At 37.2% G+C, this 22519-nt stretch overlaps 1 protein-coding gene across 5 annotated transcripts in view; it reads right to left on the reverse strand.

Moving 5' to 3' along the window:
* mcamb (melanoma cell adhesion molecule b) overlaps window positions 1–21162 on the reverse strand; it is a 33610-nt gene extending 12448 nt beyond the window's left edge. For 2 of the 5 annotated variants that reach the window (XM_047821011.1, XM_027173999.2), the window contains exons 1-10: window positions 20901–21090; window positions 3900–4024; window positions 3508–3742; window positions 3077–3141; window positions 2731–2818; window positions 2475–2651; window positions 2103–2230; window positions 1444–1582; window positions 1241–1356; window positions 1–100 (exon numbers count right to left, since the gene is read on the reverse strand). The exon at window positions 1–100 is cut by the window's left edge and continues 42 nt beyond it. In XM_047821011.1, the coding sequence (XP_047676967.1) occupies window positions 1–100; window positions 1241–1356; window positions 1444–1582; window positions 2103–2230; window positions 2475–2651; window positions 2731–2818; window positions 3077–3141; window positions 3508–3742; window positions 3900–4024; window positions 20901–20958 (1231 nt within the window). In that variant the 5' untranslated portion in view covers window positions 20959–21090. Of the gene's footprint in view, window positions 101–1240; window positions 1357–1443; window positions 1583–2102; window positions 2231–2474; window positions 2652–2730; window positions 2819–3076; window positions 3142–3507; window positions 3743–3899; window positions 4025–20900 lie in introns of all 5 variants that reach the window. The other 3 variants (XR_007144447.1, XM_027174001.2, XM_027174000.2) reach the window with 3 other exon arrangements.
* Window positions 21163–22519: the final 1357 nt, after the last annotated feature.

The following is a 22519-nucleotide window of genomic DNA, read 5'->3' on the forward strand; positions in this document are numbered from 1 at the left end:
GAAGCTCAAGTGCCACAATTTCACAAAGATATTTCCCTGCTGTGGCAAAGGAGGCGTTGTTTAACGTCAGCACATTGTCTTCCTTCAACAGCACATCGTCCTGCACACATTCACACACAGCTTAGTCTAAACCTTTACAATTATTTACAACATAAGATATGAATGATGGTTTATTCAAAAAATGTAATACTTTATTATATCTCCAAATGAGTTCATCACTCATCATGATTTTGTAGCTGTTGTATATTAATTCAATTTGAAATTTCACATTGAATTTCTTTGTCATGTCACATTCCACAGTGGAGGTTTATGGCCCATATAAAGATAAACACTTGGGTTTTTAAGAATTTAGGTTTAAGAACATAGGAAATGTTAAGTATTTATGATTTTACAGAGCCAACTTGGGGCAATATTCATTAATTCATTCATTTTCTACCGCTTATCCAAACTTCTCTGGTCACGAGGAGCCTGTGCCTATCACAGGCGTCATTGGGCATCAAGGCAGGATACACCCTGGACAGAGTGCCAACCCATCACAGGGCACACACACACTCTCATTCACTCACACAATCACACACTACGAACAATTTCCCAGAGATGCCAATCAACCTACCATGCATGTCTTTGGACCGGGGGAGGAAACCGGAGAACCCTGAGGAAACCCCCGAGGCACGGGGAGAACATGCAAACTCCACACACACAAGGCGGAGGCGGGAATCGAACCCCCAACCCTGGAGGTGTTAGGCAAACGTGCTAACCACTAAGCCACCGTGCCCCCCGTGGGGCAATATATTTATAGAGAATTTCCAAAAAAAACAACAGTTTTCTTCTAAGTAAATCATGATATCAAACTTTTTTCTGCTTTCTGATCTGCCCAAAGTGCTTGCTCATAAACATTTAAAATTTGTATGCGTTGTCTTCATAAAAATTCTTTGTAAGATTATCAACAATGGTAAAAACCTCTCACACTAAAAGTCATCAGCATCCTGACTATTTTAATATCAGATTTTTTTATCAATTGCATGTACTTATTGAAAATGTTCTGGTAAAAAGAGTTAATCAAAAAGTTTATTCCAAACATATTGTTACCCATTAATCTCAACACATCCATGTCACATGTCCCCAATTTCTTGTGGATTGTATTTTACCTCCAATCATAGTTGGTCTTTTGCAACTAAACCAACCATTCCCTTATCACTGAACTGCACACACTAAAATCTGTGCAAATCAGAAAGTTTACCTTGTACCAAAATGCATGTGTGGGCAGAGAGGAAAGGGCATTGCAGTTCAGAGACAGATCCTGTCCTTCATCCAGACTATATGGATTCTCAGGAGTGATCACAATAGGATCCAAAACTGCAAGAACAAAAAGAGCATGAAAACAAAGGACTATACTGTATTAGCAAACAAGCCACGGTTGCCAGGGTGTTCATTTTTACTCACAGTGCACCATAAGGGTCAAGTTGCCCACGATGCTTTCGTAAGTTGTTGTATCCAAACTGCTGCATTCGTATAAGCCGCTATTTTTTCGAGTCACGTTATGCAAGACCACCATATTCTCAAATGAGTTGCTAAGCTCTTCCTGTAACGAAGAGAAGAAATTAGTCAGTATTAAGTACAAATTTGGCAAGCTTTTCTCTACAATTAAGTGCATACGTTTGCACCCCAAGCCCACCCCAAGTTTTTCAATACCTCTATTCTTCAAATGATCTACACATAATTCCAAGACATGTAACTAAATTTGATGAAAATCAACAAAAAACCTTAGAAAAGAAGTCGTCTCCAGACTGATTTGAGTAAGACAATGTGTTGTAACATTAGTTGCAGCACACATGCCGAGGAAACCAAAGGTAGCTATTACTCTTCTTATGTTATAAAAGCTGATCAGTTTCAGAAATTCACAATATTGACAATATTCAATATGAGAATAAATGATAAATGAAGGAAACTTTCTGTGAAACCTCTGAAAACACAACATTTATGGCTATGAACTATGTTTCTGTCTTTGCCCTACAATAAGTCAACTGCCTTGACCTAGTACTATAAAACTTCAGTATGGATTGGTTTGAATTACAGCATTTTTTAAACAAAAGACTTCTTACATTGTTGTGCGTGAAGGTTTTGACTGGCTGAGGGTTCCCATCTCCTTCACATCTTATTTCAACAGTGTCACCTTCTTTAACCAGGTGCTGTGGGGAATCCCGGAACACTGTAACTTTCGATGTTGGATCTGTGATGATGACATTAACAGGTATAAAAAGTCAAGCTTTTCCTGCACTGCACTTTTGCTTATCATGGCAGTAAAATGAAATGAACTCAACACAGCAAAACATATATAATCTATAATCTGATTATATCCAGCAGAAGTTACATTTAGGTACGATAATGGCTATTTCTCTTTAGTGGTAAATGTGCTGTGGAAACGGATGTTCTATTTATCACTAATTCAGAGAAATATATAAGAAATTTCTTACAGTGAACTGTGATGTTGATCTGTTTGGATTCTATCATTTTCTCTGCCCCAGGAACAAAGTAGGTGACCTCGCAGTAGAATTGTGCATCTATGTCCTCCTTTACTACTGTAAGGTACAGCTCACTGTGTACTGTGTACAAGCCATTGGAATTTACAGTCAATCTGTTCTTCACATCGACTAAAGCAGAAGCAGAGAGACAACTGGTTACCGAATGAAAATCTACATGACGTTTAAGACTTTGTGATGCCGTACTTACCATCCTCTGAGGTGTATAAAGGAGTTCTGCCTTTGTACCATGTGATCTTGGGGGTAGGGAAACCATTCCTGACCTCGCAGGTTGCAATCTGAAAGGCACCATTTTATTTAGTATGTTTTGCATGTTAATTAATACATCACCCATGACATGATTTTCCCTCTCAGAAAATCGTTTGACTGTCACTAAGTAGCGCTAAAACCAAAGTCCCTTTAAATGTGCTGCTATTCCATGTGACATCCTCTATTTGAAGTGGTGTATAGAGTCTTCTTTTTGTGTTATAAACATGTAGCACACCTTTCTTCAGGGAACTGTACTTAATCATGTGAACACAGATATAATCTGTTACCTTGGTCAGAGCATCTGCAACTGAGGCATAAGTTTCCGCTTCAATAACAGGGAAAGATGGAGCATCTAAAGGAGAAAGGATAGAGACACGTTATTAAAGGGGTATTTCATTATATGTAGACACACACCCACACGCCCACATTATATATATATAGTCTGGATCACGTTTGGACATTTTCCGGACATGTTCTTAGACATGTTCCGGCAGTTGAGTCTTGTGCCATGTGCTTTTGTTTACGTCTTCCCTGTTTATCCCTGCCGCGTTGCATTTCTGAGTCACAACCTCATTCCCCATAACACCCACATGAGCTGCATTTTTTTATAGCTGCACATTCACTCCTTAAGTTACATCCACTGCCTTTGGCTTGGTTTAAATATTTTCCAGTGCTATTCATAATCAAGTGCCACTCCTGCAGGTTGGCCTTATCTTACTGAACACTAGAAGTCGTGTGTGTCCCTCTTCAATGCTTCCCTCCACGTTCACTTGGCAGATGAAATCTTGTACATCAAAGACTCGTACAGCATTGATGGTCAGAATAGAGCTTCTCATCATGCCTTCCTGAGAGTAAGAGACATTGATCCTCCCTGAGAAACCAGTGTCTCGTTCGACAATCGCCCCGCTGTCGTCTTTCTGGTAGAGTCGCACTTTGCTTCTACCAACTGATTTCTAAAGCATTAAAGAAATAAAATATATATTTAAATAAAGAGGACGTCAATAGTGTGTTAGTTCTTCAGCCCATGAATATAGAAAATTTGTTTATATCAGAACGTTTAAAAATGTTTATGAGAAAAGTAATGACAACATATCTAAATATTTGGCTTACCACAAACCACTGTATCGTCGGTGAACTGGCAGATCCATTTATTTCATATATGCAGGGGATCTCTGCCACATCATCCAGGAACACCTCTATCCTGTCTTCCATGCTGACCTCCAACTTGGCCCAGACTGTACACACACACACACACATACACACACACAGAGTCAGTCAACCACAAGGAAAGTTTTAAATAGACTATCGAACTGCGTGTCAGATGTAAAATGGAATTTAATTGTTGATGACTGATCAGTGATGGAATGAAAACAGAAAATTCCTACATGTGTACGAAGCACATGTACGCTGTTTTTACCATACACTGACGACGTTCCCATAACAAATGCTGGATATGGTGGGAGCACGGCAAAAAAAAGAGTGATAAGTAGCAGATGAGGGGAAATGCTATGAGTGGAATCCATTGAGCCCACCCATGTGTGTATTAATGTGCAACATTTCAGTGTGTCCCTCCTCAGCCAGAATAAAGGCTTGATTTACAACACAGTATAGTGACCCACTGTTCATGTCGCTGGAAATCTGCTGCTTTTTTCCCCCCATATACAGTAAGTACCAAACAGCTTGAGACTGTAGATCTAATTGTTTGAGATAAAACATATACCTATATAAAAACACTGGCCATTAAAGAAAGTCAAGCAGATTAGAGATTTGAAATTATACCCGCTGTAGTAAAATTCTCTTCTGATGTTGTTATTATGTGCATGAGTGGCTCTTTAAGCTCACAGTCAACAATGAATATAGAGCTCTCTTTCCCTTCAGCTGGCGCTGCGAGATGGAAACTGAACGTGAAAGATGTCCTTCCATTAAAGAAATTTAATTAGTTTTCCCCAACAAAAGCATTTCCTGTGCATTAGCGACGTTAGTTCGGGACTGGCCAGCATTGTTTTGTCCATCAGACCTGCTCTGCCTTCAGTGAAGAGGAAAAACAGAAACTGGAATATCCCTAAACACAAGGTTGTGTATTACAACGACATTTTCAGCAACAATCAATTCTCTTTGATGTTGTACCGATGGTGAACGCACTAAAAGCACTGACGAACGGTACAAAGTACAGCAGTAACAGAGAAGTGTGCTAGTCCACTGACTATAGAATAGAAGAAAAGGAATGTATTAATATTTTGATACATTAAAGTGTCTGTGGCTTTGCGTGTAAAGTACAATAAAGCATGAATAAAGCATCATTTCTCGCTTCATCCACTGTAACACAGCAGTGACCCCAGTGTCAGACCCTTTTCCTTTGAACGATTTACCCCAGTGTTGCTTTTGCTCAGAATAGGCTCATGGGTTTTTTTTTGGACTGAGGGAAATGAGTAACCCTCTTATTCTGTCGGTACTGACAGGCGAAGAGAGGCCAGAGGAGCGTAATTGGCAACAGCTAGGGACTGAAAAAAGAAAGTCATTCATGGAGCCTCACGTGATGTTCAGAAAGAGAGAAGAAAAAAAGAAATTAGTTAGTGTTTATCACAAACATAAGATATACTACAAGATACATGGTTGACTTTGTAATACTTTCTATGAAGAACATAACTACATTGTGCCACTATTCATTATAAAGCCATGTACTGTGCTGTATCATGACATGTTTAGTTATAAAGCAAGGATACTATTTATTCATTTTTACAAGGTTAATGACAAGCTGGTGTTTCAGATTAATTACAAAAATGACAAAGACACATCAGAAGTAACCTTGTGGGACAGGAAAGTGTGGGCTACAATATGTGTGTGTGTGTGTGTGTGTGTGTGTGTGTGTGTGTGTGTGTGTGTGTGTGTGTGTGTGTGTGTGTGTCCTTGTCATTGTTAGAACTATAGACATCTTTGGATGCTGACAAAAGAATTTGAATCTGAATTTCCTGTATTTGAATTACAGCATATAAACATGTTAGATCATTCTTTTGTTCTGTGGAGAAATTTTCTTTTGTAAATTACATATTTCTTATTGTAATTGTAATATGAACAATGATTTTGATATTTTAATGATAGTGGAGGTGGATTCAAGCACAGAAAAACCATAAAACTGTAAACTACATAGAGCAAAACAAAAGGAAACACACAGACCTATAAAAATGAACAGGAAATTACAAGGCTAGACAACAACATGAACATGACACAAGTAAACAGTGAAAAACTAAAGGTGACCAAAAAGCGCTAAACAATACAGTAGGTTTGTTAAATACCTGTGAACTTGTCTCATGCATTGGCTTGTGGATGCTGTTATCCAGCAGCGTATCTCAAAAATACAGATTGTATTTAAAATTGGTCAGAGGTGATGTGTCTGTTATTCCCAGGGAAAACAGATATTTAAATTCGAAGGACAAAAAGTCACAGATCGTTCGGAGTGAAGCCGTAATTACAGACAGACTAACTAGCGAAACTGCAAACTGATGTAAGACTCAGACAAAAGAATAATTGTGGCTTGGATAGTGCTTGTACAGAATCCTTTCCTGTTCACACACAGTGACAACTACGACAACTGAGACACCTCTGAACCCAGCCTGAATGCTCCAATATCTTATCCATTTAACATGATCAAACATTCCCTAAATCCCACTTACCCAAATCCCTACAAGGACACCATCTCCACTGCCATGTGCTCATACAGAACACTGAAGAGCTGGCGTAAATCCTTCCATGGGCCCCACATGTACCTTGGCACTGGCCCAACTAAAAAGGAATATAAGCATTACAGCTCTCTAGAGGTGCGACTCTCAACAAATAACGTATATAATCGAAATAAAGCTTCTCAGGTTCGACTCCAAACTACAGAAATCCCTGTAGGAGTATTTTTGTGATTGTTCTGACAAACATACATTACTTGTTTCTTCTCCTTTTTTTTTGTGATGCAACCTGCAGTGTGTTTTGTGCTTTTTTTTTTGCAGAGAACTAAATTGAATTGGAAAAACTGCATGCACATGTTTCTTCTTTTAGACTACTACCCATTCTTTTCTATGATAACTGTACGTTGCAGTAATCGGAGGCCATTCAGAATCATGCTGAGCTTGCTTGATTTCAATTTTTTCTGCATTATGCAGCTGCAAAATCATAAAATCCTGAAGGGTCTGACTAGGCATCATAAATGGTGTATTGGTTTAGAATGGCATCCATGAAATACCACACTCATCATCTTATTTACTCATTTAATCATAAAAGAATGCTGTTTATACCATCATTTGTAACCACATCACACTGTGTGGTGTTATGTTGTTGTACTAATGCCATACAAACAAATTAGTTTTGGGATTAATAAAGTTATCGTGACTTATCTTACACACAAACAGCCATATGGCTGTAAAGAGAAATTAACAACATTATTGCAAACTGTGCTGAGCGAAAATTATCAAGAGGAGGAACTACAGTATTTTCCTGATGACCTGATAAGAACCTGGAGCTGAAAACACTTAGCATTTATAACCTTGTTCTTAGCCAGTATGTTGTCCTTGAAGATCAGCCAATAATGGTCATTTACAACATGGAATTATAATGCAGTTAAAAATATATATCTAAAAAATACTACAAAAACATACTGCATAATACTACAGCTGTGCAGAAGTGATTTCAGGACCCGCTCCTCTCCACTGCGACCCGACGAGCTAAAATAAAGTCATAATCAACCTAGTACTATACAGTATGTAGTTTTACAGTGGAACTGTTTAAACCAGAAAACATAAACAGCATTAAATAAAATATTTGATGTTTCTGTTTGATTAGTACATAGTAAGTAGGGTACTCATGTCAGCATTAGTATCAGTATGAACAAGTATAAGGTGACGTGACATACGGTATGAGTATGGTGTATGGTGACCTCAGAATTCGTTCTCTGCATGTAACCCATCCAAAGTGCACACACACAGCAGTGAACACACACACACCGTGAACACACACCCGGAGCAGTGGGCAGCCATTTATGCTGCGGCGCCCGGGGAGCAGTTGGGGGAGTTCGGTGCCTTGCTCAAGGGCACCTAAGTTGTGGCCGGCCCGAGACTCGTACCCACAACCTTCGGGTTACGAGTCAGACTCTCTAACCATTAGGCCACGACTTCCCCCAAAAATAGTACCAAAAATATGTGCACCAACTCAGTGTGGAAAAAATTGTAACAAAGCACAAATACTTATAGCAAGTACTCAGTGGTGCATATCTTTACAAAAATCACACAGCTTTAGTGATAGATGCTGAACCATCTAAAGTGATATGGAAGGATGTCAGTATGTAAGTATTTGTGTAGAACTGAGAACAGGCCCTGGATGAAGAGCACCACCCCAAATCTAAAGCTCCAACTTCCTGTGATGCTTTGTGTTTTAGAACATCAGGAAGAAGAACAGTATCCTTCTAATAATACAAATAGCACAAATATTTTGCCGTTTCTCTGGTTCTACAAATCAACAGTATGCGTATTCTTCTGCCAAAGAGCCTTAAGAAATGGGAGACCTGCAGTTAGTGTGTCATATCTGTAACTATGAGCATAAACACTGTATTCCTGCTGCTGCTCCTGCTGCTGTTGCTACAGGAGGAGTTTGACTAAAAAAGGACTGGAGCTGTAGTCACACACAAACATTGGCATTTTATTAAAGTATTATATATAAATACTAAAGATTGCACAATACCACTTTTTAATGACTGTGTGGAGTTACTGTTACCAGTCCAAAGCTGATTCTCCTGTAACATACCAAATTGATTTTGCAAACATTGGAAACTTTTGAATTAATTAATTCATTACTTTTTACCAGTTGTAGCAACATTTAATGTTGGATGTCCATAAAAAAAGTTCGGCCCTGTTATCACTTTCATTATACTGTATCAGCCATAAACAGTCATTACCTTACTGGCTTTTCTATTGTATCTCACTAACCTCAACTAAACTCCTTCTTGAAGTACATATAAATACAAAACATGTCATTTGTTATTGAGAAAACACAATTTGGGAGAAAAAAAATGTCTTACGGCTTGAAGATTTTCCTGTGGAGAAAAATATAATGGAACAACTGTATCCTTTAACTTCTTCCACAAATAGTAAATAAATAGATCAACGATAATGTGTTTATTTGTTAAATAACACCATTCTTAATTAATTCATGATAAGGGTTAAATTGTGGTGTGTCCATCATCCAAAACAGCATTAAACAGAATTGTGATATACTTATTTAAAATAAGAAATAGCCACAGCCCCATTGAGGAGATTTATTTGGGAGTGATATCATGTGCGGCTTTGTCATAGCTGACATTTTACTTGTCTAATAATAAACTGTATCAGGTGTGAGTGACATTCACATGGAAAGGGTATGAGATATTTGAAGCAAAGCTAACTCCATGTGATACATTCTGTAACCAGCTGTGTTTATTTGAATGAAATCACACAGATTATCTATGACAGACATTAATCATAAGGCCTTTTATTGGACAGTTCTGTGTACAATTGTTTATATATATATATATATATATATATATATATATATATATATATATATATATATATATATATATATATATATTCCAAAATCTTTGCTTATCTTTTCCATGGTTTAGTGATTAAGTTTGTCATGTCACAGCTCTAGAATCACTGATTTGATCCTGAGATCAGGTTAATGCTGGGAGTTTCACTTGTTCTCTAGCTGTGAATGTGTTTCGCACACTACCATGCAATGTACCGATGGCTTATCCAATGTGTATACCAACCCAGAGTAGACTCAAGATCTTATGTTACCATCACATATTCAGAATCTGAAAAATGAAGGCATTCATCTCTAAACAATTAATGGCAAGTCTTGTATCAGAGATGTACATGAAAATATTTAGTTGTTTATTCTATGCCAGGTCACTCAGAAATATGACCAAGTAGCCAGTATTTTTCTGTAGAAGCTCCTGACTAGCACCCACTCATTAAGTTATTTTTGTTTTTTACCATCCACAATCTTTATCCAAATGAGTTGGTCTAATTCTCTAAACTATAATCAAGTAAACAATTTAATTTGTGTAAGAAGTATTTTCAAAAGCACAAACAAGCAGAATGTTGACTACCTACAGTATTTAGGCTAGTGCATGAATACTTACCTGGTAAAAAACAGATTCGCTAAAGAACAGAAAAGAATACCGAACTGCAATAAAAAAAAATCTTAATAATCTTAAATCTTGTAATCTTAAATATATCCATGGAAATCACATAAAACCACTAAACAGGATAATCTCACTGTGATATTGTCTGTGATATAAAAAAAAATCTAATGAAATCAAAAATGACTCTGATGCTCATAGTGAAGACCTGTTCAATACACATACTGTAGCGCTGTGTGACTCTATAGTATACATCTGTGGATGAATGCTGACTTCACCCAAAACATGATGAGTTTCCTTTTATGTCTTAATATTTATTCCACATGTTGTCCCAGGGAGCGTTTCCTGTCACCTCTGGCTTGATTATTAGGGACAAATCAAAATCTATAAATGGATTTCTGTAATAAATAAATTGAATTTACTGTAACTAACAATTGACAATGCTACCATGTGCCTTTAAAAAAACAGATCTAATAAGCACCACGGCAAAGAAAAAATTCTTGAGGACTTATAAGGAAGAAACCTTGAGAGCAAGCAGATCCTAAAGAGGAATCTATCTTACTCTATGCAACATTACAGGGTGGGATATTGATAAGTGTACTATAGCAAAAGAACACAATAATAGCAAAACTTGATCCCAGGAATATTTGTATGTAAATTGGCCCACATGGGCGTTTTCCTATATTCAGGTAAGGAGGACTGAATTACGGCTGCTGCTGAAATAAGGCTTAATAACATGGTCTCAAGGCCAAATAAATTGCACCAATGTCTTTATTTATTTATTTATTTATTTATTTATTTATTTATTTATTTATTTATTTATTTATTTTGATTGCCGAGGCTGAATTTTAGCACTCTACTGTTAGTTTCCACTTGGAAGCAGCAGGAATTTTGGATTTTTTTATGAACAGTGAGAACATACTAATGTAAGCAGCTGCTGATCTCACACACACACTCCCTCATGACAAAAGAAGGAAACCACATCAATGACCTATGGCCTAACACATGGTGACCATTAGTGGGTCAGCCACAGCAGGTTAAATTGTCACATAACTGAGAGAAGACATTGCAGAGAAACATATACATGCTTGAATATAATACATGCATGTTTGTTAATGGGGGTTTGGTTCCTGTCTCCACCCTGTGTGTGTGGAGTGCTTCAGGAATTTCCTCCAGATACCCTGTTTTTTCCCCCATTCCAAAGAAATGCATTGTGGACTGATTGGCATCTCTAAACTGTCTGTAGTGTGTAAATAGGTGTGTATGTGTAAATAGGTTGTGCCATGCAATGGTTCCAGGGTGTATTCTGCATTGAGTCCCCTGGGATGGGCCCCAGATTCCCCACAGCCTTGTATAAGATAAGCAGTACAGAAATAGGGTGGGTGGATATACTGTATTTACTGTTTGGAATTTTTTTGTTTGGTATATTTAATGACCAAATTGATAATTGCCGTTTTTTTTTATTATTTCATTTAAAAAAAACCCTTGCTATAAATGACTTCTGTTGTAATTGACTTTTGACTTCATGTGGAGTTTGGTCAGTTTCTCATGTACAGTACAGCTTGTTAGCCACTAGTACATCTTAAGTGCACTCAGTGCTGGTCTCCGAGGACTTTCCAATCGTGCCTTGTCCCATGCTCCTCTACTTCCCTTCTATCAAGTTTTCCCACGTCAAAAAAAAGCCTTGCACTGAACCCTTGTCAAAGCAGGAAAAAGTATAAATAACTACAGAAGTAGTGTATGAGAACAAACCAATCAGCCAGAATTTGTGCTATGCCATTACATACATTGTTAAATGGCTTCCTCCAAGAAGAATTGGCTATGCAATGAAAATGTCTCAATGGAAGAGAGGGTCTTGGCTCTAAAGATAGCTAACCTCTGGAAGTAATTGCTGGAGACAACGTGATGAATCACAAGTGAGCAGCTCAGTCCTTTTTTGGTGTAGCAGACACTGGCATGATTCAATGAACTGCATTTCATACCTTTGAGCATTCCAAAGGAACTGTTCTTTTGCTGTGGCACAGTGTTTGGCTATTAAAGGCATTGGAATCCATGGATAAAAATAACAAAACACTAGCGTTTTCTTACATTTCAATCTATTTAGGTCTCGTAAATGGAATGCATCACTGAAAGATAGAACGGATTGTTTGTAAAACGACAAAAAGATGCGCTCATAGTTTGTATAGAGAGAAATTCTTGCTGTTGTCAGTTGGACACATCACAGCAGACTCAGATGCTGTTCTTGATGGATATTGGATATTGTTTTTAATGTATCATTAAAGCCACTTCAAGTGTGACTGAATAATCAGGTAGTCATTCTAATATAATTGCTACACACCTTCCCAATAAATAGGTGGCCATGCAAAACAATTGTAATGAATCTCTTTAATTAAGCCAATTAACTGATAATGATATAACTAGAAATAGACAAAGAAGTCAAACACATTCAGTTTTATTCTTCAGAGTAACAACATCGGAAGGCAATTCAGGATTTTTTGGTGCTGACAGACAAACAACAGAAGCCAGATTTCAAATGAAACTAATTAACACTTTTCTCTAATCATATGTTGAGAAATTGAGCAACAAGACAATGCTTCCTTTTATTATTTCTTTTAGTGTATCATCTACCACATTCTATTGTTACTTAGTAAGTGTGCCATATTTCCTTTTGGACCTCTGCCTCAGTATACACAATGAAATACAGTATATTATTAGTCAGGAAAGACTAATTGTGACATATCCTTTAACATTGAATATGAAGCGGAGTCTCTGAAGGCTTTGCCAAGTTACTCTCAACAGAATGCTGTCAGCTAGTTCTAGTGGGAGACAATCCAAAATTGGGACTATTTTGCTAAAGTTACCTGAATACAATAATGCTAAAGCTACCTGAATTCATGATTAAAAGTAAATATTTAAGTCCTTTTAAAGTTTGTTTTTTGGTTCATACATGTGTCAAAAACTGGTCAGTTCCATCTTCTGTTGGTAAACAAGAATTCTCCTGAGCAATGAAGCTATTCACGAAAAAGGCTCTGTAGATCATGCTGGCTTAAAAGGCTACTAATATGTCAGGAATCAGCAGAGACTGGTGTTTCAGGAAGCATCAATTATTAAGCTGAACATAACGATTGGAGAGAGTCTCTACTACTGTACTTCTGATGGAAGGCTAAGTAATCCCCACCGGTTCTCTACAATCAACATCCGTTTCCCAAAGACCACTCTTTCAAGGCTAAAAGTATGGACTCTTGAATCAGTGCCCAAGTCTTCTTACTATTAAGTATTACTTATTTTTTTGGTGACGCAAAAGACTCCAAGGCTGGAAAGTCCCAAATTGCCATAGTGTGCCTTTGCTTCCTCCTAGCAGCCGAGAACGTTTACATTGAAGACATTGTGTTTGGGTGAGAGTGAAGTTTTCTTTTCTAGGACTAGATAAAGAACAGACACCAGATGCTGCACTGTAAATTGTTACCGTGTGCTACACTGCTGTCTGATATTCCGCTTAAAACAAACTCAACAGATTCTCCAAAATTGGTGAGGTTATAGAGATACATATGCATTTCTATTGTCACCAGACATTAATAGAAGTCAAATGAACTACATAACTGAGATTTTTAGAGGATAGAAAGCAAGGATATGTAGGTGGACATATTCGGTGGGACTGAATGATGCATAAAATGCTGGGGGAAACCTTACTGTATGACACAGGCACAGTGGGGAGACAGAGCCCCAGTGTTAAACAACCAGAAAGGGCAAAATGCTTGCCATCTCTCCTTAGTGTGTCAGCCAGGATAAGATGACCATTATGGAGATCACGCTATGCCAGAAGGCAAAAAAGGCCTCATAATTCAAGTCCTGACACAAACCTCTAACCCCAAAAGTGTCCACATATAATTGTAAGACCGGAGGTGTGAGTCTGTGCAGATTAGACACACTGTCTAGACTGGAAAAGAAGACTGTATAGGCGACATTTTCTCAGTTCATCAATCATACCAGAGAGGGATAGGGGTGAACAGGCCACACAATACTCATCCACATTTAGCATTTAATTTAAGCTGCCTGCCTTTAACAGAAAGATACACAGAGGCAAAGTATAATACATGGTAATCCTACAATAGCCTCTTCTTCTTATAGGGTCCACTTTCTTAAAGGAATTCTACTTAAAACTCTCTTTGATAGAGAAACACTGACAGTCCTTAAACTAGGCTTCTTTAAGGACTCATTCAGAGGGTTGAACACAATTTAGGTGTTCTAGATGTAATCTGTATTTCCCCATAAGAATTTACATTATTTGTATTTGTGTCTTAATTGACTAAGCTAGCACTTTAAAATGTTTTTAGGTGTGCAAATCACTATTTGCCCCATGTCTGAAAGTGATCTGATTTTCCATTAAGGTGTATGATTGACAGCCACAACAAGGAGTGATATTATTCTAGTGTGAAGCCTTAGCTTGACATAAAAGAAAAGAAAAGAAAAACAAATGCTGAAATACTGACATTGTAATGGGTCATGTCTCAGCTTCTCAACCTAATCAAATTATTCCATGTACTTACTGTAAACCTTGTACACAAAAAGACAGCAGATGAAAGTGTTTTCATGTGCTTTAATGTCCAACCCAAAGCATTAAGGGTGCACATTGATTTTCAATCAGGTAAAAAGAAACGTTTTTTATTACATAAGGTCCTAAACTGGGTTGTTTTTCTAACAGTGGTCATGAGCTCACTCCCATGTGATTTGAAAGCATATTGTTTATAAATGAATTCTCTGTCTTCTCATTCAAGACTTCAGGAAAAACCATGTCTTATTATGCATTGCTATTATTTAAGACTTTAATGCGATGGTAGTGGAAATGTAGCTCACACTACACACTGAACACCGAAATATTTTATTATGAATATAAATTATGAAATAGGGAAATCTTTGTTCAAATTCAGACATACATACCAAACATTCTTTCCCATGCAGTACAGCTGAATATGACACCAGAAAAAAAAAATTCTGTCCACAGACACAAAAGGCCACACATAACTGGCCATCTAATCATCGGTATGTGCTAGGTTTCAAACGGTAATGACCACTGTCCAGCTGCTGAGGACCATCCCTCAAAACATGTCAAACTTTACTTTTACTCCAAGCTTTTATCCTTGGCCTTCTCAAGGGAATTACATCTAAGGAGCATTAATTCCATTGTTAACAGGACTCACATGTGAAAATGAGTGTTTGAGAGTGTGTACAGTTGCCTGACATGGACTGGAGTCCCATCCAGGGTTCTGTATTCCTTACATTTCTCAGGATACAGTATGTTCAATAATTCCAACAGTGTAAGAGAATAGAAGAGTGTTTGAATTTATTATAGGTAAACTAGCAGCAAAATAAAAGAAAGAAATAGAAAATATTAAATGAAAATTAGTCGCTTTGGAATAAACAAGAAATAAACAGGACTGGACAAAGTCTAGTGTAAATACTAAAGTAAACAAAGGAGTTGTGCAGAAATTTTACCTGAGAGAGAGAGAGAGAGAGAGAGAGAGAGAGAGAGAGAGAGAGAGAGAGAGAGAGAGAGAGAGAGAGAGAGAGAGAGAGAGAGAGAGAGAGCATTTCTATTATGTCATCTTTGCCCATCGTTATTGCTTAAGCAGCAGTTTTGCTGCTGCTGGCCAATTGAAAATGACCACATCAGCAAAGCCTCTCCAACAGTTAAACATAGCAAGTCCAGCAGGCATCAGTGCTTTAGGATCACACATTATAGAATAGCCTTTTGACATAACCACAGAATACTGGTGATGAGAGCAGAGTAAAGCTCACAAAGCCTCCTTCAACATCCAAGAACTGTTTAGAGAAATAGGAAAACTGCTTGTTGCAACACATTAGCTGCGTGTTCTGAATCCCACTGCCTACTGCACAACTCATCTCTACACACTTCAGCTGAGGCACAATCTGATGGTAGATTTTTTTTTTCTTGCTGAAGGTAGATGGTAGTTTTTTGTTTTTTTTTACAAGGTTGATTAATTAGTAGTCAACGATAATGGATGATCATTTTGCAATCAGGAAAGCACAAGTATGGAAACAATGGAAGAATCAAGCAAAATAAAATCCAGTCCAAAGACATCATGCCTCTTACCTGAAATGAGTAACAGTTACCTTGCGGTTACTTAACTATTATCTTTTTACATGTTATGCGAGGACAGAACACCAAACCCTGTGAGCACACCAAAACACTGACAACATTCAACGTTAGATAATTTATTAGAAAAGGATATTGATCATATACTGATTCATTTCTCTGAGTCAAGCAAAACACAAAGCACATTGGAGCTTTCACTTGGACAGTAGGTCTGCAATTTATCACAGTGGCCAGGTGAACACAGTGTAGAGTTTTTCCATCCATGTAGCAGCCCAGACTGCAGCAAAGAACACAACCAATATTCTCTATAGCAATACAAAATAGCTAAAATAGATCTGTGTTGTTCCTTTTGGGTGTGTGGTTGGTGAGTATGGGTGTTGGGGTAAAGGTATAGTTGCTGCTTATATGAAATGAGACCAGGCTAAACTTCTTCACCACATCACTACAATGCACCTTTGTACAACTGTAAATAACGTTACATATGTTTAAGAGAAACTAAAGAGAAACTTATCATTTTTAAGCTACAGCTACAGAGCTACAGATATACACACAGACATACACAGACACTATGATACTAGGATCTTTTTAACAAGTGCATAGAGATGTTGATGTAATTTACCTTAGTGATCTTGACACAGGACTAAAGGGCTATGAAAACAAAATCACATTTAGCTGGTTGTACAGCCCTGGTTAAAACAAACATAGAGGAATTTCCCGGCTGACTGCTGCGTGGCTCCTCACACAGAGCCTCTTCTGTAAGGAAGGTTTTGTGGGTCAGCGTTCATTCTGTATATTCAGAATAAATGACCTCTTCAAACTGATGGCTAAATCTATGTCTACCGGATCGCAAAATTTCTTAATGGCCGAATGTGGCTCAAAAATACATACACTGACCAAGGTAAAACACAATAAATGTAAAGTCCTACATTAAAAATGGTACATGGAAGACTTTTAGCAAAAAAGACATGCCTAGTAGGCAGAAGTAGAAAACTGGTTAAGAAGGAAATTAGAATTTGCATTGTGGTAAAATGGCTCAATGAGCAGCAACAGTGATTGTATTTTCTTTCTGAATGTTCATCTTGAATGGAAAAAGTGGATACCAGATGTAACCAGCTGCTTGTTAATCTCAACAAGAACTGATGGAGATGATGAAAAAAAGAATATACATCCTCAAGGTCACTAATGGCGTCATCTCAGAAGTTCACCACAGAGGAATACGTGGCCCTTGAGAATGCAATCGCTTTACTATAACTGGACTAGAATTTAGACTCAGCAGATTTTCAGAAGGGACACTAGCAATTTGACCGGGCACTCCATCAGCTTCGTCAAGATTTTTTTTTTTAAAGAGTTTGCTACTGAAAACTTTCTAGCATCTGGCTCTGCTTTTTACAGCACTACACCGTGTTCCTGAGACTGTTTAAAGAATATTAGACAGCAATCTTTACATTAAACAGAGCATTCTGTTGCAGGAATTTGGCTGTATTGTAATAACAGTAAAGAGACAGTCATCTTATATCACTCCAGTTACTGTGGTTAAAAAAAATCCTATTTAGATCTACTTATACACATCTATAATTAAGTGATAATTATGTGGTGATTAACATCACTCCCAGGAAATCTGAAATCTGGAAATTCCTAAATGACACAATTTTCTCTCACTGACACTCCGGTTACAATGTGTATACTCGGGATGTGAGAATAGTCTGACAAATTCATCCAGCAACACAAAGTGCTCTCTAGTAAGCAGCTCTCTAGTAAAAGAAACTAAGCTTTTCCTGCTCATGTTGAGGTCTGGATATCATCATGCTAACATTAACAACAATTAATTATCCAGACATATTTATACAGTAACATTAGAAGGAAGATATGAAAGGATTTCCCCTTTCTTTTTAGATTGGTGGTGCATACAGATTAAAGAAATATTGCACAAAATGCAGAGAAGTTAATAGAAAGAAGTTGTGTGATATGAGCTAAAATCAATAGACAAAAAAGTGTAAAGGTCTACACTGTATGTTGCAATGGGAGGTCAGCTGCCGTCCATCACTCAGGCTCACTGAAAGCTCAGTCACTGGGAATATCTTAAAACAGAACACACTGTGAATTAAAAACACCTATGGACATTCTCGGTCATTCCACTGGCCACCTTTAATATGCTTTGAGGCTGAGTAAATAGAACACGACTGTACATTTTTCTCTAATTTCAGTAAAATTGTTCACTTACATAATGCATTAACTTATTCAAAATAAATAACATATATTCATTTGTTTCTGCATGTTCACTAAATGCTTTCTTTTGCATGAATGAGAGATCAGGTCTTCATGGAAAAAAACGAAATCCATCCAATCATGCATTCTTTCATTGATAGTAACCACTTTATTCCAAGTCTCTGACCAGTAATCTAAGACATTTTTATTACTCTATTTTAACTGTTGAAAACAGGCATTCCAGACACTTTACACTGTATAAGTACCTCAGTTTCCAGACAAGCTCTTACCATTATCACTAAATTGTAAGATTTCACACAAAGCACTTTATTGTTGCTCCACAGCCCTCATGTAAGAGTGCTTTGTGATGGTATGTTTCCTCTATATCGGAAATGCTGCAGTGCCATATTATGAGAGTGGCCTTTAACTCATAATTAGATAGTGTCAATGAGCACACATTTGCTCTTTATAACAGATATGGGTGGAATTCTTTTGCAATATAACTATGATGAGTCAGGGAGTAAAGACGTGCATTAATGGGATACGCCTAAAAGCGAGGACACAGATTCAGTGGGCACTGTGACTTTTTGAAGCTGCCCTTGAATTTGAAGTAACGTTTGTGATCTCCATGTGAAAGCAGAAGTACTGGTTCCTCTCAAGGTTTCTCAACCTGGATCTGAATATAACCTCCAATCAGATTTATGTAAAGGGATGTCACTGAAATCAAACTGAATTTGACCTTGAATACCCAAAAAAATACATTCGATACATACGGTATTATAATATATTCACTGCTATATTCAGCCAAACAAACTAAACAAAGCAGGCTATGATGCTACCTGTATATACTGTAGCCTTGAGATTTGCTTTCTATTATAAGTAGCAAAGATAGCAACAAGCAGAAAGTAAAGGGCTAACCTCTGTCACGGTTATTAGTTCAGACCTTTGAATGAGTACCGACAGATCGGAGAGGTTCAGGGCTAAGCGTTTCGCATGCTTTGGATGAATCTGTTTGTCAGTTGGTGTTGGAAATAGCATGCTAAACACACAGAGGACAAATGCACTATAGATTTCCACAGCACATCTTTTTGGAAAGCAACAAAAGGCCAAAACCTACATTACATCAGAATACATCCCATTACAGTACATCACATCACATCACATCACAGATTATTGAGTATTCAAAGCTAATCCAATGATATTCCATAAAGGAGGTAAATATAGAAAACAAAGCTTTCTTTGCCTCAAGATGTAGGCATTCATGGTGATTATATCTGAGACCACATTTTATAGAGTTTAAATGTTAATGTTTTAAAAACAAAGAAAGCAAATGTTCAATATTTTAAATATTTTCACTATTTCTCTGACATTTTGACGCCATGTGAAGTTTGATTTAAAGATAAAAATAAATCAGCTGGTTGAATTTTAGCTTTGTAGCAAAAAAAAAACAAGGCTGGGAAAAAAAGTGTGTCGTGAAGAAATAAAATTTTTAATCAGTGTGCTTTAAAATTTAAGTTTAATGCAACAGGAAGTGAATACCTTATGTGACTGTGACATCAGGGACAATAGTGGAATGTGAGCAAACAGGAGATAAGCACAATGAGAAGAAGCACTTAAAGTCAAAAGGAACAAACACAAGTAGACCCAGGTGTTTCGGGATTATAAGAAAGGAAGTTGGAAACAAAGAAAAGAGGGCAATGGAAACTGATATCACTGACATATGGCGACAGAACTCATTAAAATAAGAAAAGATCCTATCAAGATGTTTTTATCAACCAATATCATGAGTATGTGGATTCTGCATGTGAGATAGTGGGAAAACGCTTAAGATTAAACAGGTAAAATATTGTATCTGTCTTTAGAGGATATTTTGGTATGCTGTTAGGTTATGCTGTGATATGGTTTAGTGTTTTGCACAAAGCAAGCAAGGTGCTCTAAGAGTGGCTCACATTAACCACCAGCTTGTGGTCTCTAAAGTGTATGCCACTTAGGTATGTTACTATTTTCATATCTCTCACCCACAGCCAGACTGCACCCAATGCTGGTCTCGATAGGAATCATATGCTTATTTGTTAATAAAGCTATTAATATAGTCAGTGCTGGACACTTGCATAAATTACACTGAGAAAACGCTGTGTATCTCCATCACTCATCCCTGTTACTTAACCCCAGTAGAACAGATTTCTGTTAGATATTGTATGTGTATATTTACTGTATACAGATATTGTATGTGTCATGTTGAAAATGTAAGAAATTCAGAAATGTTTTTTCCTATATTAATACATTCTCAATATGAGAAACTCCAAGTATATAAACACTGAACTTGAACATAGATGAACTTGTGGCTTAATGCTCGTTTTATTTTTACTTTTTTCTTTATTTTTATTTTTAATTTTTATTTATTTACTCTTAAGTACTCTTAGTACTTAATGCTGCATTGTGATTGTAATAGTGATTGATTATGTCCACAATCTGTTTAATAGGAACCCAGAAGCATCACTTTCTAATGCACTTCATCCTATTCACATTGATGCAGGTAAAAACTTTTGTACGAAAAAAAAATATAATATCAATGATAAAAGATGGAATGAATTGCGCAAAGTATTAATAATGATCATTGCTCACTCACCTTGACAAAGCAGGATGTAAAGTCCTGCGAGTGCGAGAGCGACCTTTCTCTGAGCCATTTCTCCCCTAAGGTCCTGCTGCTGAACTGACAGCGAACTTATGGCTTTCAGTGTGAGCGCGCAGAAGAAACGCAGAGAAATACTGTACAGGCGCTCCGGCACCGCGAGAACACCGCGAGATTTCCAAGGGCGCACGTTGGAGATGTGGTGCAGTGTGTGAGCGACCTGGTGGTGTTTACAGCCTGTGTAAGAAATGATGCTGTGTTGTATGACTTAAATGATGTGATTCATTATATCAATTAAATCAAATGATATGAAAGATTAAATAAAATAATCATCTCTTTTGAATGTTTGTTATTCCGAGAGAATTATTCAATGTATTCAAATTATACATTATAGTATACCACTGTGTGTGTGTGTGTGTGTGTGTGTGTGTGTGTGTGTGTGTGTGTGTGTGTGTGTGTGTGTGTGTGTGTGTGTGTGTGTGTGTGTGAAAGCTTTAATCTGATTGTTTAGAAGGTGTGAGTTATTTTTGTGTTACAGTTTAGGTAGTTATGTTTGTATATAAAACAAAGAATTTGTTATGATTATTCATGCAATTTTTTTTGTTGTTGTTAGTAGACATTTTTTTAAAATGTATTTATGGAGACTTGGTTATAAAGGATTTTAGTCTGTTATGTTTTACTGATTTTTTTTTTTTCTTAATTTTCTTTGGAACAGGGTGCTTTTTATGTGTGTGTGTGTGTGTGTGTGTGTGTGTGTGTGTGTGTGTGTGTGTGTGTGTGTGTGTGTGTGTGTGTGAGAGAGAGAGAGAGAGAGAGAGAGAGAGAGAGAGAGAGAGAGAGAGAGAGAGAGAAAGGAAGTAGTCTCCTACTTTCATAACTAGTCTCAAACCTTTCATAACATTTACACAATTACAAAACTCTAAGATGTGTAATGTGTCATGCATTAATATATTAAAAATTGTAAAGGTATGTTGGCAATTTGCTGTAGTATAAGAAGAATAATACACTCCAGACTGTGCTCTTAAATAATGCACTTGGTATCACACCAAACCCCCACCTCACCAAAATGCATTGTTTTTGCATAACAGCATCTGTTGTGTTTTGTTATTATATATTAATATACATAATATCGACTCCGCACAGACACACACCAGAACATAGTGTAAATCCTTTGCACAAGGAGAAGAGTGGCAGTCAGAGGTTATTATAACACCAAAGGGTAATGATACACGGCAGGCATAATATATACAGTACAAAGAAGACAAAAAGAACTGAATAGTGTATCAATGTCATATTTTTTAGATCTTGTACTCTTAGGATGTATAACCAAAATGTCTATGTGGACATAGATCCTTTGCAGGTAATTTCTCTTTATGTTCCACATGTTTAATCTCAATATCATTTCAATTTAAATAGATTTTAAATGCAGATATTTGTATGATAACACTGCAGAACAGGTGGGTCACTGGAGATGAGTTGTGCCTATTGCATCTCTCACAATGTGCCGATGACAGCTTGAGTCTAACAGCACATTGTTTGCTCACCTGGAAAAAGGTAACTGTGCTGAGTGCTGTAGCTTACGAGGAATATGTGAAGCAGAGAATCTAAAAAGAAAT

This window comes from Tachysurus fulvidraco, chromosome 11, assembly GCF_022655615.1.
Source record: "Tachysurus fulvidraco isolate hzauxx_2018 chromosome 11, HZAU_PFXX_2.0, whole genome shotgun sequence".
Classification (NCBI taxonomy): domain Eukaryota; kingdom Metazoa; phylum Chordata; class Actinopteri; order Siluriformes; family Bagridae; genus Tachysurus; species Tachysurus fulvidraco.